The 20,994-nt window shown below is 41.5% G+C and overlaps 1 protein-coding gene across 1 annotated transcript; it reads right to left on the reverse strand.

Annotated features, from left to right (window-relative positions):
* Positions 1 to 787: 787 nt before the first annotated feature.
* Positions 788 to 18,699, reverse strand: LOC148349063 (uncharacterized). Its single transcript, XM_088321664.1, has 50 exons — positions 18,603 to 18,699; positions 14,018 to 14,176; positions 13,827 to 13,907; positions 13,718 to 13,738; positions 13,424 to 13,594; positions 12,703 to 12,806; positions 12,549 to 12,596; positions 12,407 to 12,469; positions 12,127 to 12,189; positions 11,696 to 11,818; positions 11,547 to 11,582; positions 11,412 to 11,464; positions 11,264 to 11,367; positions 11,144 to 11,176; positions 10,944 to 11,059; positions 10,805 to 10,870; positions 10,684 to 10,713; positions 10,513 to 10,596; positions 9,378 to 9,407; positions 9,234 to 9,293; positions 9,124 to 9,156; positions 8,704 to 9,039; positions 8,486 to 8,521; positions 8,328 to 8,416; positions 8,191 to 8,258; positions 8,060 to 8,149; positions 7,837 to 7,890; positions 7,559 to 7,654; positions 7,263 to 7,289; positions 7,143 to 7,187; positions 6,862 to 7,056; positions 6,585 to 6,767; positions 6,467 to 6,505; positions 6,112 to 6,282; positions 5,976 to 6,014; positions 5,844 to 5,897; positions 5,509 to 5,727; positions 5,349 to 5,381; positions 5,225 to 5,278; positions 4,838 to 5,149; positions 4,725 to 4,757; positions 4,397 to 4,654; positions 4,119 to 4,319; positions 3,825 to 4,049; positions 3,481 to 3,735; positions 2,759 to 2,818; positions 2,570 to 2,620; positions 2,133 to 2,156; positions 1,732 to 1,797; positions 788 to 1,646 (listed from the first exon to the last, which is right to left on the reverse strand). The coding sequence occupies exons 1-50, from the start codon at positions 18,697 to 18,699 to the stop codon at positions 1,600 to 1,602; spliced, it is 4,935 nt and encodes a 1,644-aa protein (XP_088177790.1). The 3' UTR covers positions 788 to 1,599.
* Between the last annotated feature and the right edge of the window lie 2,295 nt (positions 18,700 to 20,994).

Below are 20,994 nucleotides of genomic sequence, written 5' to 3' on the forward strand. Positions count from 1 at the left end.
TAGTTTGAATGCCCAAAAACATAAATCAACCTTTGCCTGTTTACGAGAAAAAATCTAATCAAGTGTTTTGACTAGTGATCCCAAGAGCCAAGAAGAAAGCTGCAGATTTGAGAAGGTTCCCCATTCAGGCCCCAGCAGTTTGGAATGCTCTGCTCTGACATTTGATCTCAAGTGTTTAAATCTAGGCTTAAAACACTTATATTCAATAGTTCATGAATGATGTTGACCTCAGGAAGCTGTTAACTGGACATTCCGTTATTACCTTTATTTCATGTTGATGATGTCTGTGCATTGTCCATTGATAACCTCGCAACATCAATTGCAGCCTGGTTATCCTTGAAGAAGGATTACCACATGTGCGGCCTGCTTCTCGAGGTTTCTTCATTTCCTCATGCTGAGGTTTTTGAGTTTTTCCTTGCCCTCATGTAGGTTTTAGATCAGGGGATGGTCTAATTGTAGTCTGTACAGCCTTTTGAGACATTTTTTAAGTAAGGGATATACAATTTAACATGACTGGACCTTACTTGACATCATATTATCAGCAACTGAAGCTGATTTAGTTACTTTCCCTGTCCCCAGCCCCATCATTCAGCCTTTTTGGAGGAATGCTGAGGTGTTCCCAGGCCACCTGGGGCATCGGGTCTCTTCAGCATGTCTTATGTATTCCCTTGGATCTCTTCTAGGTGTCATCCTAATCAGGTGCCCAAGCCACTTCTCAAACCCTTCAAAGGACACTAGTAGTAGTAGTTCACATGTACAAAATGAAATGAAATTTGTGCTTCAGATGGTTGATGATTTGATAGTTTAATTGAAAAGCGCCGCGTAAAAAAGTGCATCATTTTGATTGTAACGAATATCAAAATATTTTCAAGGCAATAGAACAAACATAAAACACAAGTTACGCTATAATGTTGCAAGGTTGGATTTCTCTACATCTTTGACTCAAGAATTCAAAACTAATTTGACAACATTTAGCAAACATTCCAAAGTCATATTTTAATTATTTGTAACACTTGGCTAAATAGAAAACAAGCGGACTTCCTTCTGCTCTTTGTCACTATAATTTAGGATTAATACACATGAACAAAAAAAGGCACATTAGACTGAATACACTCACACACAACCACACATTACCATGAGTAAAAAGTTTCCTCTGGTGTTTCTGTTTGGGAGATGATGACCTCACAGCGTGTTGTGTGTAAAATTGAATTATAAAAGAATTGGACTATAACCCAGTACGTATGAACAAAGATCACATTTGTGAAATATTATCAGCTCCCATTGGATTTGTTTTGTTTCTCCTCAGCAGTGTCACAAGTCGACTGGCTCTTTTGTACATGATGACCTACACTAAAGCCATCCCATGGGAGACATTTCCCTGGTGGAGGTTTACAGCAGCATCACTATTGTGCACCTCTGTGAAATGTGTTATTTGGACAAAACGTTTTTTGGATAAGGTTGTCTATAATTCTTTGAATCTTTTATCTGGAGGGAATCCTGGTGGAGGACTGCTGACGTTTGCCATATGTGCTAGCGCGCCAACAAAAGGTAGGACAAGTTCTTTCCGGGATCAAAGTAGCACATCCTGTTTTGTCGCTCTCACTTCCTCCTCCTGCTGCAGTATTTCCCTTGACAGCCCCCACCACCTGCAAAACAACACCCAGTTGACCTTCAGATACAACCACATTGATGTAAGCTAATTTGGTTTGCTTTGTTAGCTGCAATGCTTACCTCTGTAAGCTCCAGCTCCTAGCAGGTTCTGCATGGCGGCGTACTTGGCCGCCTTTTGGGCCATCGCTGTAACACACAAGATAGTTCACCTAACTACTTAATGTCTCAAGTCTTTCATAAAGTGTGTGTGCCAATGCTTTACCCAACTAACGGACAATGTAATTGCCACACCTACAAGTCAGCATCCATTGTCAAGCTTTTTCCAAAATTCTACTTATTGGTTTATGTATTAGTAAATAGGTTTAAAGCTTCTAAATCATTTAGGATTCAAATGTTGTGAAGCTTAATTTGCAATGATACATTGACCATATTATTTAAAAGCATTCAATTTTAATGAAAAGAACATGATAATGAGGAGCTGTATCACCATCTTTTCCCAAAGAGGCTGTGGAATAGCTTACATTTTTGTGCAGCTCCTGCGTATCCTGCAGAACAAAAACAGGAAAGACAATGTCAACCTGTTGTGAATAAACAAGTGATTATTTAATTATCCCAGCAATGACCCCCAAAAATATTCACGATTGCACAGAATACAGTTCATTATATCATTGCACTCTTACCAATAAAATCAGGGTTAAGTATACAGTACAGTACTTTGGGATTAAGTGAAAAGCTTTCAAAACCAGGAAGTCAATTTTCTTTTGGATTATTGAAGTTGTGACATGCATTTTAATTTCAAAAACTGAAACCACAAGACAGGGGGTGGTGTAATAATAGTCTGTGGTCTGCAATAATCTGTGGTCTGTGCAGCCCTTTGAGACTCTTTGTGATTAAGGGCGTCACAAATAAACATGACTTGACTGGGCTTGACGTGATCAAACAAGTCAAAATTGTTTACCCGGGTAGCCTCCGGGTTGTGCTCCAAAAAAGCCATTCATAGCACCTCCTGCTGGACAAACAGACTCATGTTTAACTTCTCATTTCAAAATCAGTTATAGATTTAGATCACTGTCTCATTCAGTAAATAGCACATATTTAATATTTCTTTAATTTTAAGTTTATCCATACAAAACTTGCTGGAACCCACCTTGACTTGCTCCGTTGAGTCCCCCTATTCCTGCACCAGGGGTACTGCCCATAGCTCCACCTAGCAAGCACAGAAGGCTTTTAGGTAGACTCTATTTTAGGAGTGTTAAGAGCCAAAATTGATCTTTAAAATTTGTTCGATATAAAGGAAGAAATGTTGTATTATGTGGGTCTCCATCCAAAATCATCTGATGTGGATCACAAGATTATCAACGTTATAGAGGTAAGATAGGGCCTAACCCAGCCCGCGGGTATTAAAAGCAGAGCTAGTGATCATCAATATCAAACTGCAGGGTATCTATGTGTGATAAAAGGGGTTGCCAGGTCTCGTGAAAGGCCTGTATGAAAGTTTTAAGATAATCTGATTTTCTCATGCGCCAGGTTTTGCAATATTTCCCGAATCCATGTGTCGTGTGTTGGAGGGGATGTATGCTTCTATTTAAGGAGGATGAGTCTCCTCGCAAGTAGAATGGAAAAGGAAATGATAGTTTATGATGGTCTAGATTGGCGGTCTCGGGATTCTGAAAAGGGCAGTAGCTGCCAGCTCCAACTTCATACGAAAAAGTTAGAAAAGGTGTACCATTTGGTAAGGTCTGCGTGTGAGGACTTAATGGATAAAAAATTAAAAACCAAACAAACAAACAAAATTCAGGATATAAATAGCAAACAGTTTTAAACAGATTGCTTTTACTTTGAAATACAGCTCAATTTTATTTTGTTTACCTGGTCCATATCTTTCTCCTCCTAGGGTTGAGCCGTAACCTGATTTTGCAGGTTTCCTTGCTCCAAATACTTGTCCACCAGGTCCATATCCACCATTATCAGCTCCTGCTAAGCCACTTCTGGCCGCTCCTGGACCATAACCGCCGATTCCAGCACCCATAGGTCCTTGGCCATAAGAACCAATCCCAGCTCTACCAGGGTTGTAACTCCCGGGCCCGTAGCTGCCAGCTCCAACTCCATTGGAAAAAGCACCACCTGTTGGAAAATGTTTACTATTTAGTAAATATTGCCAAAGTGTTACGTTTAGGGTCTGTGCATGGTTCTGAGACCATGCTTGATCTTACCTGGCGTTTGGGGATTTGCTTTGACAAATTGTTTTGCACCACCTGGACCAAAGCCCCCTGTTGCTCTGTTGCCGACACCAGGTCCATAACTGCTTGCTGCTGTCCCTGAACCAGTTGGATTAAATGTGCCTGCTCCAGCAACTCCTGGTCCAAGTCCACCAGTTCCCAAGCCAGCTGGTCTGAAGTCTTTCGTACCTTTGTTAGCAGCGTCTGGTACAAATCCACCTGCTCCAGTGCATGCAGAATCTTGGTTGAAGCCACCACCAAGTCCAAAATCTCCTGTACCTGTATTACCTGGTCTTAAACCACCCCCAGGAGTTAAGCCAATAATTCCTGTGCCAGTACCACTTGGTCCATAACCACCTGCTCCTATGCCAGCACCACGGGGTCTGAAGCCACCACCTATTTCAAATCCACCTGTTCCTGTGCCAGCATTGCCTGGTCCAAAGCCACCAGTTCCGTAGCCAGTTCCTCCAAGGGAAGATGATCCATAACCTGCATTACAGAGAGAGACACACCAAAGTGCCTTCAATCTACATATTCAATGTAAAGAAAGTATGTTCTCGTCATACCAGATTTGGGAGGCTTCCTTGTGTCGAGTCGTTGACTCACTCCACCAGTTCCAAAGTTGCCAGCCCCTGTGGCCCCTCCACCTGGTCCATAGCCACCTGTCCCAGTTCCACCACTGCCATATCTTGCTCCTCCATTGCCAGGTACATATGTTCCAGTCCCTATGACACCTGGTCTGAAACCTGCTGGACCAGCTCCAATTGCTCCTGTTCCGTAGCCACCAGGCCCAATTCCGTTACCACCAGCTCCTGCCCCATAGCCTACAAAGAAATAATGTTTTTGTTAGAGTCCCCAAGTAAAACGCCCATGTGTTTTTCAGTGTCAGCTCACTCTTTGATGGTTTTCCAGCACCATACCTTGAACCTAAACAAGAGAACGTATCATATCTAATTATTAATTTTACAAACCAATAAAGAACCTTGTCTTTAGAAACTTAATCTTACCACTATTTCCGCCTAGTCCACCGACATTGCCACCATAACCTGGTCCTGCTCCCATAATTCCAGGACCTGCTCCAGCAGCTCCATTTCCAAAAGATCCAGTTCCCCCAAGACTACCACCCATGCCCCTTCCACCTGTTTTGGCACCATAAGCTCCAGGTCCACCACCATAACCACTAAGCCCAGCACCATATCCTGGACCATAGCTTCCTTGACCTGCACCGAAACCTCCGGGACCAGCACTAGCACCACCAGGACTCCCATAACCGCCAGGTCCAACCCCGACTTGTCCTCCTGTTCCATAAGTCCCATATGCTGATAGGAAAACAGAAATATGATGAGATTGTTTAATATGCACCCAGGGGCAGTCATCTAAAAAAAGAACAGTACTTTTTCCTGGATTTCCTCCTTGCCCTACACCACCACCATTTGGAAAGCGTAAACCTGTCAAGGGCAAAGTTTTATACTGCACATCTGTCACCCCTTCATTTGAGTAAAATGTAATTTGAGGTACCTCCACCTGACATAATTCCTGTTCCACCAGCACCTATAATAGATGAAAGGTGAAATTAACAAATCTTGTTTTCAAAATTGAATATAAATTTCCACATATTTGTTTGACCAGGTTTAATGGAATTCATGTTACAAGGTTCTTTTGTGTTGAATCAGCTCACTTTTGCCTGGTTTTGTGAAGCCTGATCCCACTCCACCTGCAACGGTGCCACCAGGATTCGATCCGATAACTCCTGGTCCTCCACCAACTGCACCAGCTCCAGTCCCAAGTGGACCTCCTCCAGTCACACCTGTTCCTGTCCCAACACCCCCTGGACTAGTGGCAACACCACCTCCAGGCCCAACTCCACTTTGACCTCCTGGTCCATAGTTACCATATGCTGATAGAAGATAGAACCAGTTCTTTCTGTTGACGCTCTCATATAGAAAAATCTAACTAGTTCTTTCGATGGAATTTTGTTTTGCAAGGAAGCAAAAAAAGTTTCAACACAAGTACCTTTGACTGGTTTTCCTCCTTGTCCTGCACCACCTCCATTTGGAAAGTATTGACCTGGGAGTGAGGGAATTTAATGCAAGCTCATTTGATTGCTTGTTTTTAAATTCTGCTTGTAAAATGTAATTGCCATACCTCCACTTGGTAAAACTCCAGTTCCACCCGGACCATATCCTATAATCGATGGTGTGAAAAATATATGAATCTTTGCTCATCCTGGGCTTCAATTTTGTATTTTCACACATTTTTAGTATGCAATTAAATACTCCACCTTTTCCAGGTTTTGTAAAACCGGTTGTCCCTCCTGCCACAGTCCCAACTCCTGGACCCCCTCCATGTATGCCAGTCCCAGTGGCAACTCCTCCTGGACCAGCACCTACACCTCCAGGTCCACCATAGCCACCTTGTCCAAGACCGCCTTGCCCTGCATAAGTCCCGTATGCTGATTAGGGGAAAAAAATTCAAGAGATAGTTAAAAACTAAAACAATAAATCTTAAAGGAATTTAATTTTGCTGGGTTCTCCCTGTCCTACACTAATTCCATTCAGGAAACCTGGGAAAGGGGTTTTACTGCATGGTTTGAGGATTGACACCTTAATATGCTGATTTAAATTAATTTGCCATACCTCCACCTGGTAAGGTTCCAGTTCCACCAGCTCCATAGCCTGCAATAGATGTCAAGTGTAGAAATATTTGGTTTGTGAACCTCTTTTTAGCTCAAGGCACAGATTTATATCGGCTTACTTTTTCCAGGTTTTGCAAATCCTGCTCCTACGCCACCTGCAGAGCCAGGCCCAGCCCCTCCTGAACCTCCTCCTGTTACAGCAGGTCCAGTCCCAAGTCCTCCTGGACCTGTTCCAACTACCCTGGTGCCGCTTCCCACTCCACCTGGTAAAGCTCCAACTTTGGTCCCATCTGGGTTGTAAACTGTTTTGAGTACCACATAAATTGAATATTTTGTAAATGTTGTTCCATTTTTGATAAAATGGTTTCATGTATTCAAAAAAGTCATCAGATGAACCTTTGGATGGTTTTGGTGTCGCCCCTACTGATATTGGTAGGCCTGCTTGTCCAAATCCAGTAACTCCAACTGGTCCTGCACTAGTTGAGGTTCCAACTCCGGTCTGTCTCCCTTCAGTCCTTCGTCGACCATCAGTCCCCCCATTTGGACGTACATCCCCTTCTCCTTCTCCAGGGGTATCACCTCTAGGTACTCCTTTAGGAAGACCCTTATTAGATGAATGCACTAAAAAGGACTAAAATAAGATGAAATTATTTTGACTAAAAGTGGCAGTGAGTCACCTGGTGGTTTGAGGGGTTTGGCTCCTGGTAGGACCCCAGTTGCACCTTCAAATATTAGACAGGGCAGTCAGAGTTTGTCTAGTTGTAATTATGGAATTGTTACGTATAACGAAACCTTACCAGTAGGTTGGATAGGTCCCCCACCACCTGCCAGGACCAAAGAAAAGTAGAAACCAACAAGTGAATTTTCATACATGCTGGTTAAACTGAAATGTATGAGGTGCATATCCCGTGGATCCTTAATGACAACAACATGGAAGAAATTCCGAAAAGGCAAACTAATTCGATATAGTAATATTCATTTGTAAACGGTGATTGGGCAGAGGAGTTCTATTAAAACATTTTTTTGATTAAATAGCTGTGTGACTAAAAGACAGTATTTTCTAAAGAAATATTTGAAATGTACGATTTCTTACCCGGTCTTCCTCCAAGGATGGGAATTCCTGTTCCTTTTAGACCATCTCCATCAGTGCCTGCACCAAACGGTCTCCCACTGACCCCCCTGCTGACCCCTGTTGCAATAGCAATGTGTTGAAGTTCACGCTTTTATCCATCAGTATTAATATTGTCACATGTGAAATAACATAACAACTAAAAACGGTTACTTCCATTTTTGATTAGGTTTAGAAGGCTGGAATCTTCAGATGTTACATTGAAATGTATCTCTATTCAACGAAGATTCAATCAAACACACCTTCTCCTGTACCAATGCCAGACCCCTCTATGGCACCTCCCGGACCACCCTCACCTGGAATAGGACAGATTGAGACAATTGCAGTTGTTGGTTGATGCAGGGTGACGGTTGCACTATTAGCTGAAACCCAGATCCAAAATATTTGCAGTATGGCTTTGAGTTGAAAGAAACTCTACTGATTTTGTTTTCAGCTCTTTATTTTCTTTATTTTTATGACACGCACCTCCATCAAAGTCTTTTCCATCTTTTCCCACGTCAGTACGAGTTCCACCTGGATCAATAAGAACAAGCTCTTTACAGCTGTACATAGAAGCTGCAAGAAAAGTCACTAAAGCTAATATTTGTGTCGTTTACGTGCCTTCTGCAAATGGAGCCAGTGTTCCACGTGCAGGTCCTCGTCCTGACCCAACACATTTTTATTACTGACAATAGATAAACCTTATTGAAATTATGTTATTACAGAGAACCCCACCTCTGGGTCCAGTTGTTACAGGAGTGGTATGACCAGTTCTGGTTCCGGTGCTATTGACCGGAGCACCGTTCGTGCTTCCTGGTCTTGGTGACACTCCACTGGGTAAACCTGCCACATGACCAAAAATTTGGTAATTTATTCAGCGATATTATACTTACAACCCACTTAATTTCTTACCGTATTTGTCTGCCTTTGTTCCAGCTGTACCATAGCCTGTCAAGATATAAACAAATTTCAGCCATAAACTATCTTTTGCTTTCTTTGCCTTCTCCAGACTTGAATAATTTAAAAAGCATACAGATTAAATAGTAAGTCGAGGTTGTCTTTCTTTTGATGCTATATTTTGAATTGTAAAAAATTATAATATGTCTTTAGTTAAAAGAAATAAACAAAACCTTGTCCAGCTCCTCCTCCACCTTGTCCAGCTGTACCCTCGAGTATGCCACCACCGACTCCACCTTGTCCGGCTCGACCTCCCAGTTCTCCACCAATGACTCCACCTTGTCCGGCCCCTCCAGCGAGGACCCCACCACCGACTCCACCTTGTCCAGTTCCAGTTCCAAGAGCCCCGCCACCGACTCCACCTTGTCCGGCTCCTCCAGCAAGGACCCCAACACCGACTCCACCTTGTCCAGTTCCACCTCCAAGAGCCCCGCCACCGACTCCACCTTGTCCAGCCCCACCTCCAAGTGCCCCACCACCGACTCCAACTTGTCCTGCACCACCTTGACCTTTACACAATGTATGTATGGAAAATGTAGTCAAAAGAATTTCATTTTATTTGGAAGTTTTTTGGAATAGAGAAATATTTGTACCATATTTGGCAGCTTTTGAGCCAGGCCCATATCCTGTGAATGGCATGTTGTTTAGTTCAGTCACTCAATAATGGTTTTGATTTATCAGTTTAAATATAATGTGTGTGAACCTGGTCCAAATCCAGTCTGTGTTCCTGCTCCATAGCCACCTCCAGGTCCAAAACCTGTTCCTGGGGCAACATCCGGCCTGTAACCACCTAGTCCATATCCTGTTCCACCAACACCCTGGGCTCCCCCTTGTCTTCCGTTTATACCTGACACAGGAGCTTCACCATTAGGAATACCTAAGCAGTTGAAACACCTTAAACTTAACTAAGAGACGATATGTTACAGAGCCCCCTCATTGCTTTGCGCTTCGGTTATCTCTCGTTCACTCCTTAGCAGATTTTGAATTGAATTGTCTTTCTTGTCATTGATATCATTGTATCATGCATTGTGTTCTGATAGACAGCAGACAGCAGGGACATTTTAGGGAGGGCGCTCTGTGTTAGGTGGGTGTGGCTGTTCGTGTGCGCTACTTTGATAGGCTGGAGTAGGCTGTCAGTCAAACAGCAGGCGGGTGCTGCCTTCACAAAAAATTGGAAGGCATAGTGAGCTCTAGCTTTTAGCGGCTCATTAGATTGAAAAGAAATTCATCAATTAAATCAGACTCTGAGGAAAGTCAGAAGAGCGCAAAAAAATGGTGATACCAGCGTGTGCTGTGGATTATTATAAGTTTTGAAAGACGACTGAAGCGGCGGCGTGGCGAAAGCAAGAGCGGTGCTGCCGGTCTGGCCTCCTGCTACGGCTAAGCTATGTAACAACCATAAAAAGCTACCCCTGTGGGGGCTGTATTTCAGCTATGTCACGTGTCTTACCCTTGAAACAGATGACCTGGAGCTACAACTCGTTGAACACCGCTACATTTGGGACTCTTGTATTTTAATCATTGCGGAGACTTGGCTTATCTCAAGGTCACCCTATGCTAGCGCGCAGCTAGGCAGCTTCTCTCTAATTTCCTTTTTCACTCTGAAAGTAGAATCGCTCCAATTTCGTTTTCATTTTGTATATTGGCAATAAAAACATTAATTCAACTGCAATTGTGTGTTATGTGTTATCATTTGTAGATCTATAGTTGTCATTTTGTCACAGTTGGTAATAACGTATCGAGGTAGGTTGGAAGTTTTCATAAAGGTGTGACGCTATTTCACGGATTTTCATTTTTTGTGGGTAGTTCTGATCCCCATTAACCGCAGAAACTGAGGGGTCTCTGTGTTACAGTACAGCTAAAAACATAATAAGATATTAAAAAAAAAAATGTACCCGTTGCAGCGACTGTTCCAAAACCGCCATATCCTCCCCCAGTCCCAACACCAGAACTAGGCAGCCCACTTGTTCCTAGACTTGTACCGGCACCTCCAACTCCAGTACCTTGGCCTTGGAATACTCCTGCTCCAAGAGCTGAACTTTGTCCATTTCCAATGCCAAGTCCTCCTTCACCATGGCATCGTCAGGAAATTATACTTTAGATGACAAGTTTATATAAAAACCTAAAAATGTCATTAAACATTGAGTTCTTACCAGTTTTGCGGGCTTTGGCCCCAGCATAACCTGAAAAATCAATATTTGTTAACCACTAAGAATGTTAGTTAATGAGCCTCAATAGAAAAATGAAAAAGTACAACTTGTTTGTTTCACTTACCCCCTTGTCCAAATCCAGCACCTCCAGGTCCAAATCCTCCACCTGTTCCAAATCCAGTGCCAACTCCTACCGACCCAACTCCTGGCCCCTGTCCAAATCCAGTGCCAGCAGCTCCTGGTCCAACTCCCGCAGGTCCAACCCCTGTACCAACACCACCCTGCCTGTTTCCTCCGGGTCCATGGCTTATGCCAGGACCACCCTGTCCAATGCCTCCAGTGCTTATCGCTTGACTCCCAATTGCTCCACTGAACATTCCTATCAAGGAATTTATGGGGTTGCACTCAAAACAGCCGAACAGAAATATATGCAACTATTGAGGTTGTGTACCAATTAACTTACCATATTTAAGGGCTTTGGCATTGGCATCATATCCTGAAATATGATGACAACATAACTTAATAAATTACCGGTAAGACTGCAGTTTCTGTTATTTCAACCGTACCCTTGAGTCATAATTACCTTCAGGTCTTTGTCCCATTCCTCCTACTGCAGGTCCTGGCCTATAACCTCCTCCCAAAGGTCCTCCACCTGCACCACCTAACCCATTTCCAGTAGCACTTGGACTATATCCCGGACCATATCCACCTTTGCCAACACCAGGGCTTACCCCTGGTCCACCAAGGCTTCCAGTTGCACCAGTGCTGACACTACCAAACTGACCTGAACAGAAAGTGTTTAGAATTGTGTTCTCAATGGAAAATGCCTTATCATATGATGCCTGTTTGGGATGGTTATCACTTACCATATTTTTGTGCTTTGGGTGACCCAGGACCATAACCTGTGGCACAAAGAACATTGAGAGACTAATTGACTTCTTTAGTATATTTGTGTTTATTTGAGATGCATGGTTCGGTCCCCCCCAAAAAAAAAAAAAAAGACCGGAGTACATACCTGTTCCAGCACCACCACCAAATCCAGGAACCGCTCCAGGTCCACCCCCATATCCAGGACCAGCCCCTGGCCCACTGGCTGCTCCAGTTCCACTTCCAAATCCAGGAATAGTTCTAGGTCCACCTATGGCTCCAGTACCACCACCAAATCCCGGGAGACCAGCCACTCCTCCTGGTAATCCAGTGCCACCTTGACCAAGGGCACCTAGTCCAGCACCACCAGCTTGTCAAAATGAGATTAGATCAAGCATTAATTATTTAAGATATTGTCAAGTATGGCATCAAAGGTAAAAAAGTGCCTTTACCATATTTGGCTGCGGCCTTGGCTGGATTTTTTGACTTCCCTGATCCTGGTAAAGTAAAAACAGATTTTAGGTCTGTCATTTGTAGTATGTTACCATTACTTTGCAGCCTGTTTGAGATTTTAGTTACCTGACTTGGGTGATATGAGGGGGTACCCACGAAAAACCCCTGGCAGCTGCTGGCCTCTGCCATCTTAAGAGAAAAATCCATTAATGATTTTGTTGCGTTCAAAAATTGTATCTGTGTATTGTGTGTATCTATAATGTACTTTAAAATGTTTACGTTGTTTTAACAGCTGGTCTTACTTACTTACTGCACCTTGGCCGTTTACCCCACCACCTGCAAAGAAAGTGATTCTTGAATTTGTTTAGCTATTCACCACAGATCAACAACATATTGAAGTTCTCACCTGTCTGCGGCCCAAGTCCAGTTCCAGTTGCCACTCCAGGGAGAACACCTTGGCTTGAAAAATCTAGCCAAGTGAAATGTCCAGTTTTAAGGTTTCTCAATTATGTGGTATTTTAATCGGGTATGTGTGTTTTTTAATGTACCTTGACCTGGTACAAATCCACCTTGGTACAGTCCAGGTACCCCCACACCTGTATGAGAATTAGCTCAATTTAGCAAGCATGCATAGACAACGTTTCCTCTTTTCATAAATTGGTTTCCTACAAGTACCAAATTGTCTTCCAAAGCAATTTATACCTGGAAGTTGTTTTGATGCTTTACTGCCGATCTTCCCACCAGTCCCAACTCCAGGTCCAACTCCGCCTGGCCCAAATCCTGCACTGCCGGGCCCAAACCCTGCACTGCCGGGCCCAAACCCTGCACCTCCGGGCCCAACCCCTGCACCCCCGGGCCCAAAACCTGCACCTCCTGTTCCAATCCCAGTTCCTCCGGGTCCAAATCCAACACTGCCATGGCCAACCCCCCCGACCCCAGGTCTAAATCCTGCACCTCCAGTCCCAACACTTCCTGGTCCAAATCCTGGAGTTCCAGGTCCAAATCCTGCACCTCCAGTCCCAACACCTCCTGGCCCAAATCCTGGAGTTCCAGGTCCAAATCCAGTTCCTCCGGGGCCAACTCCAGCACCCCCTGGTCCAACTCCTGTGCTACCAGGTCCAAATCCTACTCCGCCTGGACCAAATCCTGCACTACCATGTCCAAATCCTGCTCCCCCTGGGCTGTAACCTGTTACCACAATCAGAGATACATTTTTTTTTTGTAAACAGAAATTTTAGACTATTACTGGTTAGGTACCTGATTTAGGAGGTTTTGGCCCAGTTCCTGCAAGGCCTGGGTACTGGCTACTGCCTGTTTGGCCAGATCCTCCTCCAAAGCCACCTGAATTAAAATCAGACTTGTTTTTCTTTAAAAATTCAATGTTAAGTTTACACATTACCAGGTATAAGGATGGTTCCAGTACCTTGACCGGTGCCCTGAGATCCAAGTGTTCCAAATACATTCCCTTGACCTCCTGGACCTGGACCAACAGCAGAGGCTCCCCCAGGACCTCCAAATCCGTGTCCACCCTGACCTCTACCTCCTGTTGCCGGTCCTGGTCCACTCACCCCTCCTTGGCCAGCATAAGCACCACCTTAGGTCAAATTTGAAAAAGCGGTAAAATGACTCTATGCACTATCCATTGGTAAAATACCTAACCACATTAACATAGTTTTAGAATACAGTGCTTCTCGCAAGCAGAAGCAAATTGGCTCACCTGTTTTAGGAGGCTTCACACCTGTAACAGTTTATTTGAACCATTAGTAAAAAGTACTTTGAGAAACTGTTCCCTACAAAGTAATCAACATTTAGTAGATTAATCATACCAGCAACAAAACCTCCCACTCCACCACTGCCTGGACCGTAGTTGCCCGGCTGTAACCCTCCTGCTCCCTGACCAAAACCACCTGAAGAAGAATAGTTTTAGAAGATGAATTTTATTCCAATACAAAGGACAACTTTTATTTTAAGGGTTAATTGGATAAGTAATTCGATAAAGAATACTAGTAACACGAACCTCCTGCACTGCCTTGACCGAAACCTCCAGTTCCAGTGCTTAATCCAGTGCCCGCTCCACCAGGTCTGAATCCAGTTCCTGCTCCACCTGCGGCGAACCCAGTTCCAGCAACGGGGCCAGTTCCAGCTGCTCCCCCAGCACCAACCGGTAAGATAACGCCTGCACACGGGGTTCATTTGTATTTAAATCAGCTGATTTAGAGGAATTTACTGCCGCTAGTTTCTGGTTTGGATTAAGACTGTTTTATTCTGTTATATTTTTCAAGAGATAATTTGGTTTCTCCTGAAATCTCATTATTTAAAAGTATTTGTCATCAGTTTTTAATAAGTTTTCTAAGGCACAAGCAATTTCCCAAAATAAATCAATCGTAGGTTGTGTGTGTGTACGGACTAATCTTAAACGGTGCCCCTCATCCAGAACACATGTTTTCGCTCAGCTGTAAATTGAGAATGCCGTGTTGTGTTGGATGAAAGCCGAAGTCCATAAATAGAAAGTTCACTATAAAAGGAAAAGTTCAATAGTTAGAAAAAGTGTCGGTCTTCTGGGATTCCTGAAGAATGCAGATGACTAACATCATGTAATTTTGCATTTAAATGTTTACCCTCTTGGCCCAGGCCCCCTTTCCAAAAGTTCCCTCTGCGAGACCCCAAAACTCCTCCCTCAAAATCTTTTTTTGTTGTTGATTTGGTGTAGTAGTGCACCTAGCATGTGATCAATCAAGTACAAGCAGTTCCAAAATGACAATGGAAGATGTGATAGGATGCATTTTTCTTTTAGTGATGCTTAAAAAGCAGTGGCGAGTGATTTCTGGAGCGCATTGGTTCATTTGGTTGATTCATTTATTCGAAAATGAAAACGGTGAGAGTAAGGAAAGGACTGTTTCAAATACAGTCCAAATGCTAACCCAAACCCCCCAAAAGATGGGCGTGTCTAAGAATGACATCTCAGGCAGAAGATGGCGTTAGGGATACCACCTTTAAAGTTACAGTGTTTATTATCTAATGCCTCCTGGTAGTAAACAAAAGCTCAATTCAGTAAACAAAACAATATTGATTTAACGACTAAGCAAAAATACATGAACTATTATTCAATTTATATTCATATTGTATTTTTTAAAAAGCTCATAAGTCAATAATTTTTCTTATTTACACGTCACGAGCCTCTCCTAGGGGACGATGCTATAGTTATCTGCCATCTTGCTGTTACAGGTACCCGAAAACCAAAAACCTTGAAATGGCCTGGAAAAAAAAGAAGAAAATTGTGTAGTTTGGTTCCTTTGAGTCTCTGTAGTTTGTATTCTCTTTTTGTGCTTTTTAGTGATCGACAAAATACAGCAACATCTAGTGTCAAATCATAAACACTGTCACTTATTAATCAAATGTATTTGTTAATTATTTTTGTTGGTAATGACGAATCTGATAAAATACAAACATTTTCTCCATTATAAAATATAAATTAATTTGGCTCTTGCCACATCAGAAAAATGTTGATCATTAAATTTTAAAATCCAGAAAGTCCTTAGGTGATTGTTGTTTTAAATAAGACCCTCAAATCTTTAATCATTTGAATATAGTTTGAAAAATTAAACATCAAGATATGTGATAAGAAGTATTTATATTTATTTTAATACTAGTTTTACAGTTATTCAACTGAAGAAATTAATCAATATAGTGCCTTAGATTGTGTGCTGTGTTTATTGTAATTATCAACTAACTAAATGGGTAAAGGGTTTTATTATTCAGTGCTGATGATGTTTCCAAGCAAAAGTCAAGTCAGTAAACCAAGGCGTGCGCGTGTTTGGGTCCTGATTTAAGGCGCAGGGGCGCTACGGAATCCAGGACACTAGCCAGGATAGCATTAAACTCATTCATATAATCGGATCGGTATCGATTGATACTACCCTGTGAGGTAATTCCCAGCATAGCCCACCTCTAACGGAAATCTCGTCCATCCATTCATCCATCCACGTTGGATGGATGAAAGGATGCATGAATGCATCCACGTTGTAATATCGTTGTGAATGATGATAGAAAAAATATTTATCTTACAAAATTGTGACCAATGAAATTCCAACATCAGAAATGTTCCTTATTTAATGGAGATAATCAGCCAAAAAAAGATGAAATTCTGATGATTTGTGAAATTGCAGGTATTTGATTAATTGTTACAGCTCTATAAAATCCTTAAAATAATTTAGTATAGGCATGTGGGCAAAGAAAGCTTAAGACTGAACATGACAATCACACCATTAATACACGGGGTAGGAGCTGCTGTCAACCACAGCTTACATCCAGACTTTCACACAAAACCACACATCTCATGTGTCAGTAATACGTACGGGCAGTCACAATTATATTTTTTGACATTCTATTTCATTATATGTTCTTGCAAGTTCTAACTGTTCTTTATCTCACAAATGTTCTGGGGGATAGTTGTAACCTGCACTTGGAATTTTATAATAAGGAAATCATTTAAAGCCGAATGATCACATTTGGAGTTACTGTAGTCTATGTTAGTCTTATTTGCTACAACGATTAGAAAAAAAATAACTAGGAGCAGCTTTTGCTGATCACAATAAAATTGAGGTACATGAGAAAGGAGATTGTGTCAAGATGACCACTCGGAGGAAAAATTACTATGAGATCAAACTGCATAACCAGAGCTGTTAATTGAACAATTACAAGTAATAAGAGAAAAAACAGTACCAAGTCAAAACCTCGCACACATTAAGAGATATGAAAGAAACAGGTATGTCTGCTTATACCCAACCAAAATCCACCCAAGCCACATCTGCTTCATTGATCGATTCAAACAAATTCCTCCACTTGAACATGTAAAATATTTACAGATAAATACAGTATCATAAAATATTAAGAGAAAGTAATTAATCCAAAAACTTGTTCAAACTGTAGATCCGTAAGATATGAGTTCATAATATACCGTATTTTTTGCACGATAAGGTGCACGGGATTGTAAGGGTGCACCTCCTAAAAGCAGTCATTTGTCATATATCTTTCATACAAAAGGCGCACCAGACTACAAGGCACAAGAATTTGAGAATACAATGAAATTAATGATATGAATGTAATGCATTAGTCCGTAGCGTTGACTATAATCACAATTATTTTACGCAATAGGAATCACACCCGAGTGGCTCCGCTGAGAGTGTCGACACATTACCACTGACCATATGGATGACATATGAAATGGCAATAGAGATAATCCCATTATCACACTTATTTCTCCCATGCTTCAACACTGATTTGCATAGTGCATTCTGGTTGACCCGCCTCTCCACTTCTTCTCCTGTGCCTCAATAATCTTTCAGTATGATATGCAGGGTTGGGTAGGGTTACTTTAACTTGATTAGTTTCAATTACTTTTGGATTACTCCAATACCAAATATGCTAATAAAAGACAAAAGAAACTAAATATGAATAAAATTACTACATTTTGTGCAGACTTGGGGAGTAACGGAATACATGGAACGGCAAAAATGATGTATGCTAGCTGTTTGGATTTATTTTCATTTTGTTTCTGTCACATTTTATGTTAGTTTTGCCGGAGATCAAAAAGATCAAAGCCAGGAGAGAAAGCTTACCACGCGTTGTGAGTCATAATTTTATTCATATTTAGTTTCTTTTGTCTTTTATTAGCATATTTGGTATCGGAGTAATCCAAAAGTAATTGAAAGTAATCAAGTTAAAGTAGCCCTACCCAACCCTGAATATTTATGCGTAAGACTTTCTGTTTTCTCCATTCTCTAACATTCGTTGGTAAAGAAGTAAAAATAAACTTTTCAACCTTTCAAAATACACTATCCAAATCAGGAAGGAGGGTGATGATTAGATAAGTCTAATGCTATGTCGTATTTCACTCCAACCACTGGGCACTTCCTCAGTTTCATTCCCTTTAATTACTTTATGCATTTACAATCTTTTCTGATGAAAAGTTGCACCCGGTCATAAGGCTGCTTTAAAATTTCTGGCCATGTTGGGTTTTTAGGTGTGTCTTATAGTCGGAAAAAACGGAATTTCTATATGTTTTTAATAAACAGATCAATGGATCAAATTTAATTAATTACAAATAAAAGTAAAATCTTTTAATGCCAATTCGCTGCAGTGTAATGTCGCAGGTCGATTTGACCCTTTTATGCATGAATCCAAATCCATAATTTAATATTTATATTTAAAATTAATTTATCCCCTAATAGGAGCAAACGCAAACTTTTGTCCCCAGACACACAGATGCACCGTCGCGTGTGCACCAAAGCACTGAGAAAGAAAGGTATGTTGTTTTTATGTTATATGTCAAAGTGTCCTTAGGCAAGACACTGAATCCCTAATACCCCCAATAAGCAGGTCGGCGCCTTGCGTGGCTGCATGGCCACTATTGGTGTGTGAGTATGTGTGTGAACGGGTAAGTGTGAAGCACATTGTAAAGCGCTTCTGGAGGTCTTCATTGACTTGAAAAGCGCTATATAAAAATGCAGACAGACAGATTAATAACTCATGCATAAAATATTTGCAGAAAGAAAGCAACACGTTGTCAAGATGGTGTCATCTCAGATGTGATGGCCACTCACCTCCTTGCAGCGAGGGTCTGCACACCGCCAGGACCACCAGCAGCGCCACCAGCTTGCCCACGCCGCTCAGGTACCAGCACCACGTCCCTCCTGCCATCCTGCTCCTCAAATGTCCTGGACCGCTCCAACGCAGGCCGTTTTATCCCGCTCGTTGTGCAGCCGGGGCCTTTGCAGGGTGGGAGGAGATGGGTGGGGGTGTCCGTCGGAGGGGTCCAGAACGGCTAGACGGACGGGTTCTTTAATTGGACTGCAGAGGCTCTCGCCGAGATAGACAAGCGAAGGAAAACACATTGGATCACTTTGTTCAAACAAACACACAGTGCACACTTTTTTAAATTTTGCTTCCACGTTGCCAAACAGTTTGAGAACATGGAAAGAAGTGGGGGGTAGAGGGGTTGGGAAGAGACTTTAAGTGAAGTTTTTGAGGCTAAAATGGTTTCCAGCGTGGATGGATGAATGGATGCATGGATGAGACTTCCTTTCGAGGTGGGCTATACTGGGAATTTCCTCACAGGATAGTATCAAGCGATACCGATCTGTTAACATGAATAAGTTTAATGCTACCCTGGCTAGTGTCCTGAATTCCGTAGCGCCTCTACGCCTTAAATCAGGACCTAAAAGTCGCACAACTTGGTTTACTGACTTGACTTTTGCTTGAAAACATCATGAGCATTGAATAATAAAACCCTTTACCCCTTGAGTTTGTTTATAATTACAATAAACACAGCACAATATTTAAGGCATTGATTATTTTTCTTTAGTTGAATAACTGTAAAACTAGTATGAAAATAAATATAAATACTTTAATTACACCTGTTTCAGAACCAAAGAGTAGATAGATAGATAGATAGATACTTTATTCATCCCCGGAGGGAAATTCACATTTCCAGCTGCATCCCTGAGCTGAGAACAATACAATAATAAAGCAAAAAGAATACAATATACAAATACCCAGTGTGACGTGCAAATGCCCACTGTAGCGTGTTATATAGTATATCTAAATAGTGCTACACAGAATACATATCGCAATAAAATTCGGTAATATGCAATGTAGGTGGTGTGGTTTAATGTGGGCTTTTACTCTGCCGGGTAGAGTTAAAGAGCCTCATGGCATGAAGAAGAAAATATCTCTTCAATCTGTCCGTAGTACAAGACAGTAGCAATGTAACGAAAGTACTACAAATACAAATACTGTATGAAAATGTCAACAAGACAATTAAAGTAACTTCCATAGCGCCAAATTTTGAAAATGAAGTCTGTAAGAAGCACGTTTTGTTCCATTGCCATAGTGATGAAAAATTCACAAGTTTTTGTTCAGGAACTGTAGAGCTCGTTGCTCCCTGCATGAAATGTTTTATACAGCACCTTGAGTACCATTTTTTTTTTTGCTTGAAAAAGGGCTTTACAAAAAAATTTGATTTGATTAGTGTTGGTACAGAAGCAGTGAGTGTCATGATCCAGCCTGCCACCTTTCATCAGGGAGCGCTTAATAATCACCTCAACTGCAGCCCATTAGGGACTTTGTACAAATGGACTGCACTGACAATCTTATTTGTTGTACTTTTTGTGATTTAAGTCGTTTCTGCCTGCCAAAGTTCCCAGTCCTTGTCGCCTGTGCCATGATTTAGTGAAAGAGAAACCAAAGCTTTCTGAATCAGCTCATCAATATGAACCAGTTTGTCAAAATGATTCCAAATGAAGCATTTGCCATGATATGAGAAGTTTGACGCAATTCAGTGATACCTGCTGGAAAAATCATATTGAATTTACATCTTGACTGCAAAGTGGTTACCTAGTTGCTTACAGATACAAGAAGTAGTACTTTGAAATAAAAAGCAGATTTTTTTTTTGTGTAATGGAAACTCACAATGGTGGATGTATAGAATGCCAGTGACACTGTGATAAGGATCTGGGTGTTGCACACGTTTTTGTTAAAAAACAAAATCATCTCAGAAGAATTTAGTTATTTTGCTTCTTCTTTTTGCTCTCCAACTTTTCAAAATACTCTCACATGGGACAGAGATGGCAGGCATTTGTGAAAACATCCTAGACAACTCTGCAAGATGGTGATAAATGGCTTCCCTAGAGTTTTAATATTTCAAAGGGACAGTGTATATTATGTAGTGCTTCCTAGAGGTTAAAAAAAATTTCTTTGATTATAAAGAAAACTTTTGAATTGGATAACAAGCAAAAATACTTGAACTATATTATATAAAAGTGCACTTTTTTATTTTTTGTTTTTTATTTTTTGTTTCTTTTTTTTCTAATATTGTTGTTCTTCTTTCTTTCCTTTTTATGTTTTTCTTTGTTTTCTTCTTCCATTTTTTTGAATATTTTTGTTCCTTTTTCTTGTTTTGTCTTTTTTTTTATCTTTTGGCTCTTCTTTTTTCCT

Source organism: Urocampus carinirostris, chromosome 17 (genome assembly GCF_059441175.1).
Source record: "Urocampus carinirostris isolate Australia breed hairy pipefish chromosome 17, RoL_Ucar_1.0, whole genome shotgun sequence".
NCBI classification, from domain to species: Eukaryota; Metazoa; Chordata; class Actinopteri; order Syngnathiformes; family Syngnathidae; genus Urocampus; species Urocampus carinirostris.

Excerpts from the sequence above, each read along its gene's own strand:
- LOC148349063 (XM_088321664.1), bottom strand. The coding sequence starts at position 18,699 with ATGGCAGGAGGGACGTGGTGCTGGTACCTGAGCGGCGTGGGCAAGCTG. Across the intron at positions 12,807-13,423 it reads ATCTCAGGGCACCGGTCAAG|TGCAGGGTTTGGGCCCGGCA; the intron begins GTACTGGAACCA and ends TGGGCCCGGCAG. Across the intron at positions 10,597-10,683 it reads GGCCAAAGCCCGCAAAACTG|GAGGACTTGGCATTGGAAAT; the intron begins GTAAGAACTCAA and ends GCCATGGTGAAG.